At 49.9% G+C, this 14760-nt stretch overlaps 1 protein-coding gene across 1 annotated transcript in view; it reads left to right on the forward strand.

Moving 5' to 3' along the window:
• TFAP2E (transcription factor AP-2 epsilon) overlaps positions 1 to 14760 on the forward strand; it is a 155158-nt gene that overhangs the window by 137083 nt on the left and 3315 nt on the right. The window contains exon 6 of the mRNA XM_069622597.1: positions 7645 to 7786. Within this exon, the coding sequence (XP_069478698.1) occupies positions 7645 to 7786 (142 nt within the window). The remainder of the gene's footprint in view (positions 1 to 7644; positions 7787 to 14760) is intronic.

The following is a 14760-nucleotide window of genomic DNA, read 5'->3' on the forward strand; positions in this document are numbered from 1 at the left end:
GTACTCCTGCCTCCAAAGAGAGTCTAGTAACCCACATGCTGTACTCCTGGCACACAGAGAGTATATTAATCCCATGCTGTACTCCTGGCACCACAGCATAATGACCCACATGCTGTACTCCTGCCTCCACACACAGCCTAGTAACCCACATGCTGTACTCCTGCCTCCACAGAGAGTCTAGTAACCCACATGCTGTACTCCTGGCACCACAGAGAGTCTAGTAACCCACATGCTGTACTCCTGCCTCCACAGAGAGTCTAGGAACCCACATGCTGTACTCCTGGTACCACAGAATAATGACCCACATGCTGTACTCCTGGCTCACAGAGAGTATATTAATCCCATGCTGTACTCCTGGCACCACAGCATAATGACCCACATGCTGTACTCCTGGCACCACACACAACCTAGTAACCCACATGCTGTACTCCTGGCACCACAGCATAATGACCCACATGCTGTACTCCTAGCTCCAAAGAGAGTCTAGTAACCCACATGCTGTACTCCTGGCACCACAGCATAATGACCCACGTGCAGTACTCCTGGCTCCACAGAGAGTCTAGTAACCCACATGCTGTACTCCTGGCACCACAGCATAATGACCCACATGCTGTACTCCTGCCTCCACACACAGCCTAGTAACCCACATGCTGTATTCCTGCCTCCACATTGAGTCTAGGAACCCACATGCTGTACTCCTGGTACCACAGCATAATGACCCACATGCTGTACCCCTGCCTCCACACACAGCCTAGTAACCCACATGCTGTACTCCTGCCTCCACAGAGAGTCTAGGAACCCACATGCTGTACTCCTGGTACCACAGCATAATGACCCACATGCTGTACTCCTGCCTCCACACACAGCCTAGTAACCCACATGTTGTACTCCTGCCTCCACAGAGAGTCTAGGAACCCACATGCTGTACTCCTGGTACCACAGAATAATGACCCACATGCTGTACTCCTGGCTCACAGAGAGTATATTAATCCCATGCTGTACTCCTGGCACCACAGCATAATGACCCACATGCTGTACTCCTGGCACCACACACAACTTAGTAACCCACATGCTGTACTCCTGGCACCACATCATAATGACCCACATGCTGTACTCCTAGCTCCAAAGAGAGTCTAGTAACCCACATTCTGTACTCCTGGCACCACAGCATAATGACCCACGTGCAGTACTCCTGGCTCCACAGAGAGTCTAGTAACCCACATGCTGTACTCCTGGCACCACAGCATAATGACCCACATGCTGTACTCCTGCCTCCACAGAGAGTAAATTAATCCCATGCTGTACTCCTGGCACCACAGCATAATGACCCACATGCTGTACTCCTGGCACCACAGCATAATGGCCCACATGCTGTACTCCTGGCACCACAGCATAATGACCCACATGCTGTACTCCTAGCTCCAAAGAGAGTCTAGTAACCCACATGCTGTACTCCTGGCACCACAGCATAATGACCCACGTGCTGTACTCCTGGCTCCACAGAGAGTCTAGTAACCCACATGCTGAACTCCTGGCACCACAGAATAATGACCCACATGCTGTACTCCTGGCACCACAGCATAATGACCCACATGCTGTACTCCTGCCTCCACAGAGAGTCTAGTAACCCACATGCTGTACTCCTGGCTCACAGAGAGTATATTAATCCCATGCTGTACTCCTGGCACCACAGCATAATGACCCACATGCTGTACTCCTGGTACCACAGCATAATTACCCACATGCTGTACTCCTGGCACCACAGTATAATTACCCACATGCTGTACTCCTGCCTCCACAGAGAGTCTAGTAACCCACATGCTGTACTCCTGGCTCACAGAGAGTCTAGTAATCCCATGCTGTACTCCTGGCACCACAGCCTAGTAACCCACATGCTGTACTCCTGGTACCACAGCATAATTACCCACATGCTGTACTCCTGGCACCACAGTATAATTACCCACATGCTGTACTCCTGGCTCACAGAGAGTATAGTAATCCCATGCTGTACTCCTGGCACCACAGCCTAGTAACCCACATGCTGTACTCCTGGTACCACAGCATAATTACCCACATGCTGTACTCCTGGCACCACAGCATAATGACCCACATGCTGTACTCCTGGCTCCACACAGAACCTAGTAACCCACATGCTGTACTTCTGGCTCCACAGCATAATGGCCCACATGCTGTACTCCTGCCTCCACAGAGAGTCTAGTAACCCACATGCTGTACTCCTGGCTCCACACACAGCCTAGTAACTCACATGCTGTACTCCTGATATCACAGCATTATGGCCCACATGCTGTACTCCTGGCTCCACAGAGAGTCTAGTAACCCACATGCTGTACTCCTGGCTTCTTAGCCTAATATCCCACATGCTGTACTCCTGGCTCCACACACAGCCTATTAACCCACACGCTGTACTCCTGGATTCTCAGCTCAATAACCCACATACTGTACTCCTGGATTAACACACAGCATATAACCCACATGCTGTACTCCTAGCTCCACAGGCTCGTAACCCACATACTGTACTCCTGGCTCCACGCACCACCTAGTAACCCACATACTCTACTACGCCTGGCTCCACACACCCCAGTACCCCAGTAACCTGCATACTGTACTTCTGACTCCACATAGCCTGTCAACCCACATGCTGCCTTCCTGGCTCCACAAACAGCCTAATAATCTACACAACCTCCTCCTGGATCCATTCACACCTTAGTAACCAGCATACTGTAGTCCTGACTACATGCAGCCTAGTAACCCACACACTGTACTCCTGGCTCCACACACAGTCTAGTAACCCACATGCTGAACTCCTGGTTCCACAGCCTAATAACCCACATACTGTACTCCTGTCTCCACCACCTAATAATCAATTTACTGCACTCCTGGCTCCACACAGCACCTAGCAACCCACATTCTGTATACTCCTGGCTCATGTGAGAAACTAGTGGGTGTCTCACCCACTAGTCTCCGGAGATCTGTCATCCAGGTGGCCACTGCCACTTTGAATGGCAAAGAGACTTTGGCACAAAAGGCCCTGCTGTTGAATTCTTGGACTGAATCCTCGTGCTAGAGAAGCAAGAGACTGTGCTAAGCTTGAGTGTGCCGTCTTCTCCCAAGCTGAAAATATGGGGAAGGGAAGCCAATGGCTTGAATATTCTAACATATCATTTCTTGAACACTTTTCAGTTGCTTAAACATTGTTTCCCACATGATTTTTATTTAAAATTAAGTATTGGCAATAGGTTTATTAGTATAGGCCCTTTCATTTTGACAAAACACCACTAGGACTGCGTTATTATTATTTGATAATATCTTATCCCATCTCCCATCTTTAGATTTAGGATTAGATGGGCATTTTTCAAACCCAATTGACGTTCAATAAACACTCTTGAACTGTGATCACTTCTGTCTGTTTTACTGTGTGATAACGTGCCTTTCTTATATATGGTGTCAGGCGTGGGATACGATTCAATTGATAATCAGTGTTACGCCAAAAATGCAAAAATTGGATTGTTGAACTCCTCGATTCTGATTGTGTATCCACTCTTAAAGAGGTTTTGTTTTCCCAGCTTCACATCCTAACTGGTCAACAAGATGAGTCGAATGTCATCATGACTAGAACTAGGTGGCACAATCGTATGTTCCTGCTCACAACTACAGCGTAACTGTGAGCCAGGTAGGTCACCCCAAGCAGCCTGGTTCACCATTGTGCTGTAGTTGTGAGCAGGGACATACGATTTTGCCACGTGGTGTTAGTCATGATGACATTCAACTCACCCACTGCCTGTGGTCCACCTCAAATAGGGTGAAAGATGCCTTTGATTGCTGAACAGCTTTGGGGCGGGTTTAGCACCAAGGAAGGAGTTCAGTGTTACGGAAAGCTATCGGACATTTGTACAGAAGATGGCGTCTGTGCCGATTGATAAGGTCCCAGCGACACTTCAATGTATATTATTTTGATGTGTTAATTGGAGTTCTGTAATACACTAGGTGGCCATTGAAGATTGGGTGATAGTATGGCCACGGTTATAAGCATATTAATATAGATTTGCAAGTTTGATATTCAGTCTGCCTGCCCCTTGATGTGGTAGGGTGAACCCTTTACACAGGTGTTGGTATGAACGTATAAGGGGCACAGCTAACAAGAGGCATCATGGGGGAGAGGGAGGCCGAATGCCAAGGAGGAGAGGAACATCGCATCAGTAGGACAGGCAGAGAAAGTCTTTAAGCCCTCTGGAAGGGAGAGGAAGCTGCCCAGACCTCGGGTGGCACGAGGGAGGCCCTTCTGAGAAGGAGCAGCTTTCAGTAGTCAGCAGTAACTGGCTAGAAGGTCGAAGTGATGGGTTCGGGGTGCACTCTTGGGCTTGCAGGATTCCTGCCCCATAAAAAACCCTGAAGGTCAGTGGGCTGTGCACCTGCTCAGGGGATCTGTACAAATTGAATGTCCCAGGTTTGAATCCCAGCAGGCCAATGTAAGCCTGGTTTTCCAAAATGACTACTTGAAGGGCTTTAAGTGGGCCGGTGCCAGCTGGGGCCAAGCCTCAGCATTCTTCAGAAAGGGCTGCTGAGCCACGGCCCTACCAGGGCCCACACGGACTAGCCCCGGCCATGACCACACATCGGGCTGCCGTGTAGCCAAAGCACTGCATAGTTGCACAGACTTCCTGCAGGTGCCAGCAATTCAGAAGTACTGGCATCTGCAGACAGCCAGTGTAACCGTGGCTTCAGCTACACGGCTGCCAGATGACTCTGAACTCCAAAACAAGGGGAGGGCGGAAGGGCCCAGTCTCCCCTTTTGTTTCCGAGTAAAGGGTCATCATGCAGCATGAAGCCTTTTAAACGAGGCTTCAAGATGCATGATGACTCTTTACTCGGAAACAAAAGGGGACAGTGGGCCCTCCAGCCCTCCCCCTGTTTCAGAGTTGAGAGTCATCACGCAGCAGGCAGCCCTTTCATTGAAGGAGCCTGTGGATTTTAACCATGCAGCGCATTGAATGAAAGGGCTGCCTGCTGCGTGTGAGAGCTGAGGCATTCTAGTGTCACACCACCGAGGTGCTGGGCGCACCAAAGGTAATACCAGTGCACCCCAGCTCCCCTTTCACCTGCCCCCCCCCCATTGGTGAGGGGGTGCTCTCATTGGGGGCGTGCCTAAATACACACATGCTTAGTCCCCCACCCCCTCCCTCGCTCGATTTTGCATCACACTTAATCCATTGTCCTTATAGGTTTTATGTTTTGGCTTTAGGTGGGCGGGGGAGAGGGACTTCCAGGAGGTCTATTCTGTTTTTTTTCAATCAAAAGGTGGATTCCCTTTTGATTGAAAATTGCTTGTCTGCGAGTTCAGAAAACCAGTCGCTCGCTCGGTAAATCTCTCGCCTACATCGATCTCACGGTTACCAAGCGACACGTGACACAGTAACTAAGAACACACCTCTGGCTTAAGTGCCCCGGGCATGGGGCAGCCGCAGGCCCAGTTATGTGGCCGCACGTACCCTTAGCCAGGGTCTAGCTTTTCCTAAATAAGCGAGGCAGCCATCAGGCGATCTCCCGGAATCCAGTCTGTGTGATTCCCCACAGGCTGGAAAGCACACACCAGATCACATAACCCCGGTTCATTTGCACTCTAGCATGAATTGAGGTCCTCGCAACTCATTGGTCCTTTAATCGGTATCCAGTGACATTAACGCAAGCGGGATATTTTTTTTTTTAAAGCACTAACCATAACTTTCCCCAAATATTCTGGGAGTGGAGTTTGATTATATTTGTACTAAAATATGTTGGGGCGGGTGTTTAGTGCCTTTGAAAATAATATCGAATCACATCGATGTGAGTCGATGTTATCGTTTTCGTTAATATCGCACCCGTTTAATTTCGTAAGTAGAAATCATAGCGAGAGACATTGTCGAACGGATCCGGGTGAGAAGACCGCAAAAGTGAGAGCCGACAGCCCTTTTTTGTGCGTCTTGCTGAAAATTACCTGGTGTCTAAATAGGAACCTTTCCTAGAGGAGGGCGGAGTTTCGAGGGTAGAGCACATCATTGGTCAGGCACTGGCAATGCAATCCATAAACCAGCATTGGCAATGCCAGCATTGTAGGAATGTGAAAGGCACTTGGTAAGCACTGCCGTAGTGTTATTGGTCATTGATGGTAGCAGGCGCGAGTACCTGGGCATCTAGTAGCAGTGCCTGCCATATGCCTAATACTTGTACACAAGGCAAAACTGTTGGCTTTGGCAATGCTTGTTTTTAAAAGGACGCATAGTGCTTATAAATGGCATGGCTGAAGGCAGACCTGGTTAAGACATTTTTGTTACAACAGTAGCAGGTTACAACTTCAATTAAGCCATTAACTTTGAGAAAACATTGGCAGGCACTTTGTGTGCCAAGTTTGATGGTAAGGCTTCATTAAACCAAGCTCAAAGAGTTCCTATGAGGAGGTGTTATGGTCGGGGAGGGGTAGGAACCTGGTGGGAATGGCCATAGGTATTAACATGGCCATCGGCAGTCAGTGAGTGGGCAAATAACACCTACAGGCTTTGTGTCCCTCCTCGTATGCCATTTCTCCCTATCTGTACTCTAATGCAATAGTTGTGGCTTTTTAGGTTTCGCGTGCGACACCTAATAGCCCAAACTAAAAATGGTCTCTCCGAACCTTAGATCTGGGGAAAAACCAAAATCCCTGCAGTGATCAACTGTTCTCACCACTACTTTCTGAACTCGGCGGTCTTCTCTGGTGTGTCTTTGTTCTTTTGTCGTGCATGTACGCGTGATAAGGTGTTATTAACATTAGATGGCTGCAAACACAGCAGTGAGTGGGTGATGAGGAATTGCTAGGGACCGGGCCATGTCCCTTAAGATGTGTGAATTTTTTATTAGAAATGGGAGGGGTGCATAAGGCTGCAGCCTGTTAAATGACTACAAGCAGGTGATTGAATCATGCATTTTCATTCGCTGTGTTTCTTTCTGTCTTGATAGTACAGAGTAAAACCCAGAGTGTATTGTTTTGCGTTGACACATTACTGTGCCTGCAGGTAATTGTAGGCTAAAATCAGAGCTGCAAACAAACTCTTTTGGCTCATCGTGTTATTATAATTATGTATGCACTGCCAGGTTGCTTTGTTGCGTGATTGTGCACCTTTGAAATCATCTCTATAAAAGAGACTGTTGTTTTTGGCCTGTGGCTTTTTAAAACCTTTTTTTTTCTAAGACTTTCACTAAAATGCTATGCCTTCTCCACAGCCCAGTTCCATCATTTTAACAGCCCCCCCACATGGTTACAGTAGGTGGGGTATCAGGGTATTTGTTCTCCACATCAAGCTGTTTTGCAGGGCTATCAAAGGACCCATTGCAAGTCTGGCAAAAGAATGTACACAATAGCATCTAAGGGAACAGTTATTCCTTCCCAATCGGTGCATTTTGTCAGCTGTGGATTTAAAGCCATATCATTCCTTTATTTACTGTTCAGACATCCTGTAGATTCGGGGATGTAGGTTTTGGACAATTTGAGGAGCACCCAAATGGTTGGAGGCCATCTTGTCTGGAAGCTCGGGAGGGAACCAATGAGAGCTCTTGGATTTCATGCATTAATGCCCCTGTGTTGACCAGACTCCTTTCTCTTCCCTCCTGCAGGAGAAGCTGTGCACTTGGCCCGGGATTTCGGTTACGTGTGTGAGACGGAGTTCCCGGCAAAGGCTGCCGCAGAATACCTGTGCCGGCAACACTCGGACCCCACGGAGCTCCACAGCAGGAAAAACATGCTGCTTGCCACCAAGTGAGTACCAGAGTACGGGTGTTCCAGTGGGGAGCGGCCCCGCATGGGATAAGAGTATGCAGAAAAAGGGGCCTCCGCCGCTCCCTTCCGGCACCATGCACACGACTAAGCAATCGATGAATTGGTTTATTTAGTTTATTTATTTGGTGTCATTTATATAGCGCACATAACCCAGGGGTATCTAGGCGCTTTTTGCTTAGGAAGTTGGTTACATTGGTTACTTACAGAGTTAGAAAGTTACAGTAATTGCCTGGTTGGAGGCACAGAGCCTTCTTGCAGAAGAGAGCTGGATGGGTGAACTTCCCCGATAGCACACATCGCCACCTCTCCTACACGGGTGCCCCCCCACCCCCCTCCTTCTCTACCGCTCTGCTAAGCTAAACTGCTTCACTGATCTCCTCACTACTCTCCACTGTCACCCCAGCAAACTCTCAGCCACACTCTGAGCCATGCTGGCACCTTGATGCCCGCATGCCACCTCCTCTGCTAATGGCGTGGGCAGCTACTGCGTGCCCATCACCTGCGGCATCCACGTTACTCTCATCACTTTCGCCATCTCCTGCTTTTAGTGGCACCTTTTCTCTCCCCATCTTTTTCCTGTGCTCCTTCTCTCCATCCTCTTCCACTGGACTGGCACCCATCCTGAGGACAGTGAACCCCTCTGTTTGCCATGTGGACCCATTTGGCTCTGAAGACACTTGCACCTCCCCCATGCTCGCACCTGCCCCGCCTGACCCCTAATGACCCCTGTGATCCTCTCCAGTCTGGAATCTGCCCTTGTGATTATGCTGAAAAAGCCCTCCCATGGGAAGCATTGTCTGACTACCCCTCGCCACACTCTGCCCTGTGCCCTTTATTCCCCCTCCCTCTGACAGCGTATCTCCTCTTTTGGGGTTCTGCTTCCATTCCCAAATCTACCTCTACTTTCCGCCTCTGACTTTTGATCTGATTGGAACATGTGTATGGCGCACCTCACATGACTGGAACCCAGCAACAAGTTGCATCTAAGCGCAGGTTGGCAAAGTACTTCCGATGTATGGGAGGGAACTCTGATTCCATCTCGGGAGCCTGTAGGTGGGTGGCACTTCAGTCTTGGAGGCGTTAAGCCTACGTCAGTGGCATCCATCCCCCAGCCTCTAGGACCCCCTCTCTCATTTCCTACTGACCTCCTCATCTACTTCTCTAGGGCACAAAACCCTGGGGCCATTTCTGACAGCAATATCCGCCCTTGCCATTTTATCACTGCTCGGGCCGGGAGGATAGCTCAGGGGCAATGCGCTCACCTTGGAAGCAAGGTGATGCAGAGCAACACAGGCTCGATCCCTGGGCCCGCGATTCGAAACCTCTGGGTATTAAGCGCATTATAAATAACCAATGACATCTTACCACCAGAATTAACCTGCTCATGAAAATCCACTGTATACCCATCTGGCATTCTGCAGAAAGCCCCACGCTCACTCTCTCCACAGCCGCTTTGACCACCATGCCAGCCTCCTCCCTGGTTGTCGCCTTCTTGCTTCACAACACACACACTGTGTAAAAGGCCTCTCCATTCTTTAGATCGCCAGATGTTTTAGACTGCAGATGGCATCAGCCCTAATCAGCACAGTCAATGGCGAGCCATCATGGGAGTTGCCCTTCAAAACATCTGGGGAGCCATAGGTCGCGGACCCCTGCTCTATCATCTCTGGCACTCTTCTTCCACTTCTAAACCCCCATCCACGCTGGGTGGCACTCTCAGAATGATGTGTGCCCTATCAGAATGACGTGTGCCCTATCAGAATGACGTGTGCCCTATCAGAATGATGTGTGCCCGCTTCAGATAAGTGCTGCTTGGGTTTGAACCCATCCGTGGGCTTGCAACCCCTGTTCATTGGCAGAAACAATCTCCTGCTACTTTCTTTCACGCAACCTCTGATCTAACACCCTCCATAATCTCTCCGTTCCTCGCCCCCCCTGCAAATCCCCTTGAATGTGCCCCTTTCCCCTCCTTGCCACTGGCATCATCTGTCACTCCCACATCAAAACTACCAAACCCTTCTTTCATTTAGTCCACAAGCCCCCCCTGCTGCGTCTGGAAGGAGCTCCCTCAATTTCCCATCACATCTCCACCCCCCCTGGACTATCCTACCCTGAGCTCCACTGCATGCAGAAGCAATCCCCATGTACCTTTCCAGCCCCCGCCTGCTCTGTGAAGTAGGGAGGTAAAGGCACAGCACAGGAGGAGTAGTGGCAGATCATCAACTGGTGTAGTAGGGAGGTAATGGGACAGCACAGGAGGTGTAGTGGCAGATCATTAACTGGTGTAGTAGGGGGGTAATGGGACAGCACAGGAGGTGTAGTGGCAGATCATTAACTGGTGTAGTATGGAGGTAATGGGACAGCACAGGAGGTGTTGTGGCAGATCATTAACTGGTGTAGTAGGGAGGTAATGGGACAGCACGAGAGTAGTAGTGGCAGATTATTAACCAGTGTAGTAGGGAGGTAATAGGACAGCACAGGAGGTGTAGTGGCAGATCATTAACCGGTGTAGTAGGGAGGTAATGGGACAGCACAGGAGGAGTAGTGGCAGATCATTAACCGGTGTAGTAGGGAGGTAATAGGACAGCCCAGGAGGTGTAGTGGCAGATCATTAACTGGTGTAGTAGGGAGGTAATGGGACAGCACAGTAGGTTCAGTGGCATATCATTAACTGGTATAATAGGGAGGTAATGGGACAGCACAGGAGGAGTAGTGGCAGATCATTAGCCGGTGTAGTAGGGAGGTAATGGGACAGCACAGGAGGTGTAGTGACAGATCATTAACCAGTGCAGTAGGGAGGTAATGGGATAGTACAGGAGGAGTAGTGGCAGATCATTAACTGGTGTAGTAGGGAGGTAATGGGACAGCACAGGAGGATGAGTGGCAGATCATTAACTGGTCTAGTAGGGAGGTAATGGGACAGCACAGGAGGAGGAGTGGCAGATACATTAACCGGTGTAGTAGGGAGGTAATGGGACAGCACAGGAGGTGTAGTGGCATATCATTAACTGGTGTTGTAGGGAGGTAATGGGACAGCACAGGAGGTGTGGTGGCAGATCATTAACTGGTGTAGTAGGGAGGTAATGGGACAGCACAGGAGGTGTAGTGGCAGATTATTAACCAGTGTTGTAGGGAGGTAATCGGACAGCACAGGAGGTGCAGTGGCAGATTATTAACTGGTGTAGTAGGGAGGTAATGGGACAGCACAGGAGGCGTAGTGGCAGAATATTAACTGGTGAAGTAGGGAGGTAATGGGACAGCACAGGAGTAGTAGTGGCAGATCATTAACCGGTGTAGTACAGAGGTAATGGGACAGCACAGGAGGAGGAGTGGCAGATCATTAACCGGTGTAGTAGGGAGGTAATGGGACAGCACAGGACGTGTAGTGACAGATCATTGACTGGTGACATAGGGAGGTAATGGGACAGCACGGGAGGAGTAGTGGCAGATCATTAACTGGTGGAGTAGGGAGGTAGTAGGACAGCACAGGAGGTGTAGTGGCAGGTCATTAACTGGTGAAGAAGGGAGGTAATGGGACAGCACAGGAGGTGTAGTGGCAGAATATTAACTGGTGAAGTAGGGAGGTAATGGGACAGCACAGGAGGAGTAGTGGCAGATCATTAACCGGTGTAGTACGGAGGTAATGGGACAGCACAGGAGGAGGAGTGGCAGATCATTAACTGGTGAAGTAGGGAGGTAATGGGACAGCACAGGAGGAGGAGTGGCAGATACATTAACCGGTGTAGTACGGAGGTAATGGGACAGCAAAGGAGGAGGAGTGGCAGATAATTAACCGGTGTAGTAGGGAGGTAATGGGACAGCACAGGAGGTGTAGTGGCAGATCATTAACTGGTGAAGTAGGGAGGTAATGGGACAGCACATGAGGAGTAGTGGCAGATCATTAACCGGTGTAGTAGGGAGGTAATGGGACAGCACAGGAGGAGGAGTGGCAGAACATTAACTGGTGTAGTAGGGAGGTAATGGGACAGCACAGGAGGTGTAGTGATAGATCATTAACCGGTGTAGTAGGGAGGTAATGGGACAGCACAGGAGGAGTAGTGGCAGATCATTAACCAGTGTAGTAGGGAGGTAATGGGACAGCACAGGAGGAGGAGTGGCAGATCATTAACCGGTGTAGTAGGGAGGTAATGGGACAGCACAGGAGGAGTAGTGGCAGATCATTAACCAGTGAAGTAGGGAGGTAATGGGACAGCACAGGAGGTGTAGTGGCACATCATTAACCGGTGTAGTAGGGAGGTAATGGGACAGCACAGGAGGAGTTGTGGCAGATCATTAACTGGTGTAGTAGGGAGGTAATGGGACAGCACAGGAGGAGTAGTGGCACATCATTAACTGGTGAAGTAGGGAGGTAATGGGACTGCACAGGATGAGTTGTGTACAGATCATTAACTGGTGTAGTAGGGAGGTAATGGGACAGCAAAGGAGGTGTAGTGGCAGATCATTAACCGGTGTAGTAGGGAGAAAATGGGACAGCACAGGAGGAGGAGTGGCAGATCATTAACTGGTGTAGTAGGGAGGTAATGGGATAGCACAGGAGGTGTAGTGGCAGATCATTAACCGGTGTAGTAGGGAGGTAATGGGACAGCACAGGAGGAGTTGTGGCAGATCATTAACTGGTGTAGTAGGGAGGTAATGGGACAGCACAGGAGGAGTTGTGGCAGATCATTAACTGGTGTAGTAGGGAGGTAATGGGACAGCACAGGAGGAGTTGTGGCAGATCATTAACTGGTGTAGTAGGGAGGTAATGGGACAGCACAGGAGGAGTAGTGGCACATCATTAATTGGTGAAGTAGGGAGGTAATGGGACTGCACAGGACGAGTTGTGGCAGATCATTAACTGGTGTAGTAGGGAGGTAATGGGACAGCACAGGAGGTGTAGTGGCAGATCATTAACCGGTGTAGTAGGGAGGTAATGGGACAGCACAGGAGGAGTAGTCGCAGATCATTAACTGGTGTAGTAGGGAGGTAGTGGGACAGCACAGGAGGTGTAGTGGCAGATCATTAACTGGTGTAGTAGGGAGGTAGTGGGACAGCACAGGAGGTGTAGTGGCAGATCATTAACCGGTGTAGTAGGGAGGTAATGGGACAGCACAGGAGGTGTAGTGGCAGATCATTAACCGGTGTAGTAGGGAGGTAATGGGACAGCACAGGAGGAGTAGTGGCAGATCATTAACTGGTGTAGTAGGGAGGTAGTGGGACAGCACAGGAGGTGTAGTGGCAGATCATTAACTGGTGTAGTAGGGAGGTAGTGGGACAGCACAGGAGGTGTAGTGGCAGATCATTAACCGGTGTAGTAGGGAGGTAATGGGACAGCACAGGAGGAGGAGTGGCAGATCATTAACTGGTGTAGTAGGGAGGTAATGGGACAGCACAGGAGGTGTAGTGACAGATCATTAACCGGTGTAGTAGGGAGGTAATGGGACAGCACAGGAGGAGGAGTGGCAGATCATTAACTGGTGTAGTAGGGAGGTAATGGGACAGCACAGGAGGTGTAGTGACAGATCATTAACCGGTGTAGTAGGGAGGTAATCGGACAGCACAGGAGGAGGAGTGGCAGATCATTAACTGGTGTAGTAGGGAGGTAGTGGGACAGCACAGGTGGTGTAGTGGCAGATCATTAACTGGTGTAGTAGGGAGGTAATGGGACAGCACAGGAGGTGTAGTGACAGATCATTAACCGGTGTAGTAGGGAGGTAATGGGACAGCACAGGAGGAGGAGTGGCAGATCATTAACTGGTGTAGTAGGGAGGTAATGGGACAGCACAGGAGGTGTAGTGACAGATCATTAACCGGTGTAGTAGGGAGGTAATGGGACAGCACAGGAGGAGGAGTGGCAGATCATTAACTGGTGTAGTAGGGAGGTAATGGGACAGCACAAGAGGTGTAGTGGCAGATCATTAACCGGTGTAGTAGGGAGGTAATGGGACAGCACAGAAGGAGTAGTGGCAGATCATTAACTGGTGTAGTAGGGAGGTAGTGGGACAGCACAGGAGGTGTAGTGGCAGTAGCATTAACCCAGTGAAGCAGAGAGCCAACGGGACATGAGGGGACAGCACAGGCATAATTACAAGAACAAGGCACCATAAACAGTATATAATAATGAAATATATGTGAGGGTTATCATATGCAGTGTATCTTATGTGGAGGGTGGGGGGAGAGAAAGGGAATCTGGGGCCAGGGCAGGCGCTCCTTCAAGAGAGGGGGGAGGGGACCTTTGAGGACATTTCCGAAGCTTGGTAAAGAGTTCAGATAACGTGATGCCATTTGATGTAGGGAAAGGGGTTCCAGTGTTGGGGTTTCAGTAGGGTGAAGGAATGAAAGGGAGCGGTAGCTATTGGGGGGCAGGAAGGGAGGTTGAGAAGAGTTGTAGAACGCAGTGGGTGGAGGGGAGTAGCAAGAGATGGGCGTTAGCAGGGTAGGGTAGGCTGCAGCCCATGCACAGACTTCAAGGCACGAAGGATTTTATGAAGGAGTGCATGGACACCCTCCTACCCGGATGTGGTGGGCAGTGGTGGGTCATGCACCGGGAGAGGTTGGCGAGGGGAGCGGGTTACAAAGTTGAGCATTTCGTCGGGGGAAGAGAAGGACTAATGAGGGAGTCTCATGAGGAGGCCCCAGCAAAAGTCCATCCGGTGCCCATGACCTGCTAGCAGAGGCGAACACCTTGGCAGAGTGAATGGTTAGAAAGGGGCAGATGTTGAGGAGTTTCCCTGCACCACACCCTTGAGAGTCCAGGCTCACACTCACAAATCACACATCAGGGTTGCAGACTCACCCAAGGAGTGCGACCTCCTTCACTGAAGACATTAGCCAACATTAAGTACCCAAGAAAATGGCCGACATTGCACTATACAAAACCACGTCACTAACATATGAATTGCTCTGCTTAAGAACCACTGTGATATGGGAGTCGACGACCCAGATCTAACCCC

This window comes from Ambystoma mexicanum, chromosome 11 (assembly GCF_040938575.1).
Source record: "Ambystoma mexicanum isolate Mex_15411 chromosome 11, UKY_AmexF1_1, whole genome shotgun sequence".
Classification (NCBI taxonomy): domain Eukaryota; kingdom Metazoa; phylum Chordata; class Amphibia; order Caudata; family Ambystomatidae; genus Ambystoma; species Ambystoma mexicanum.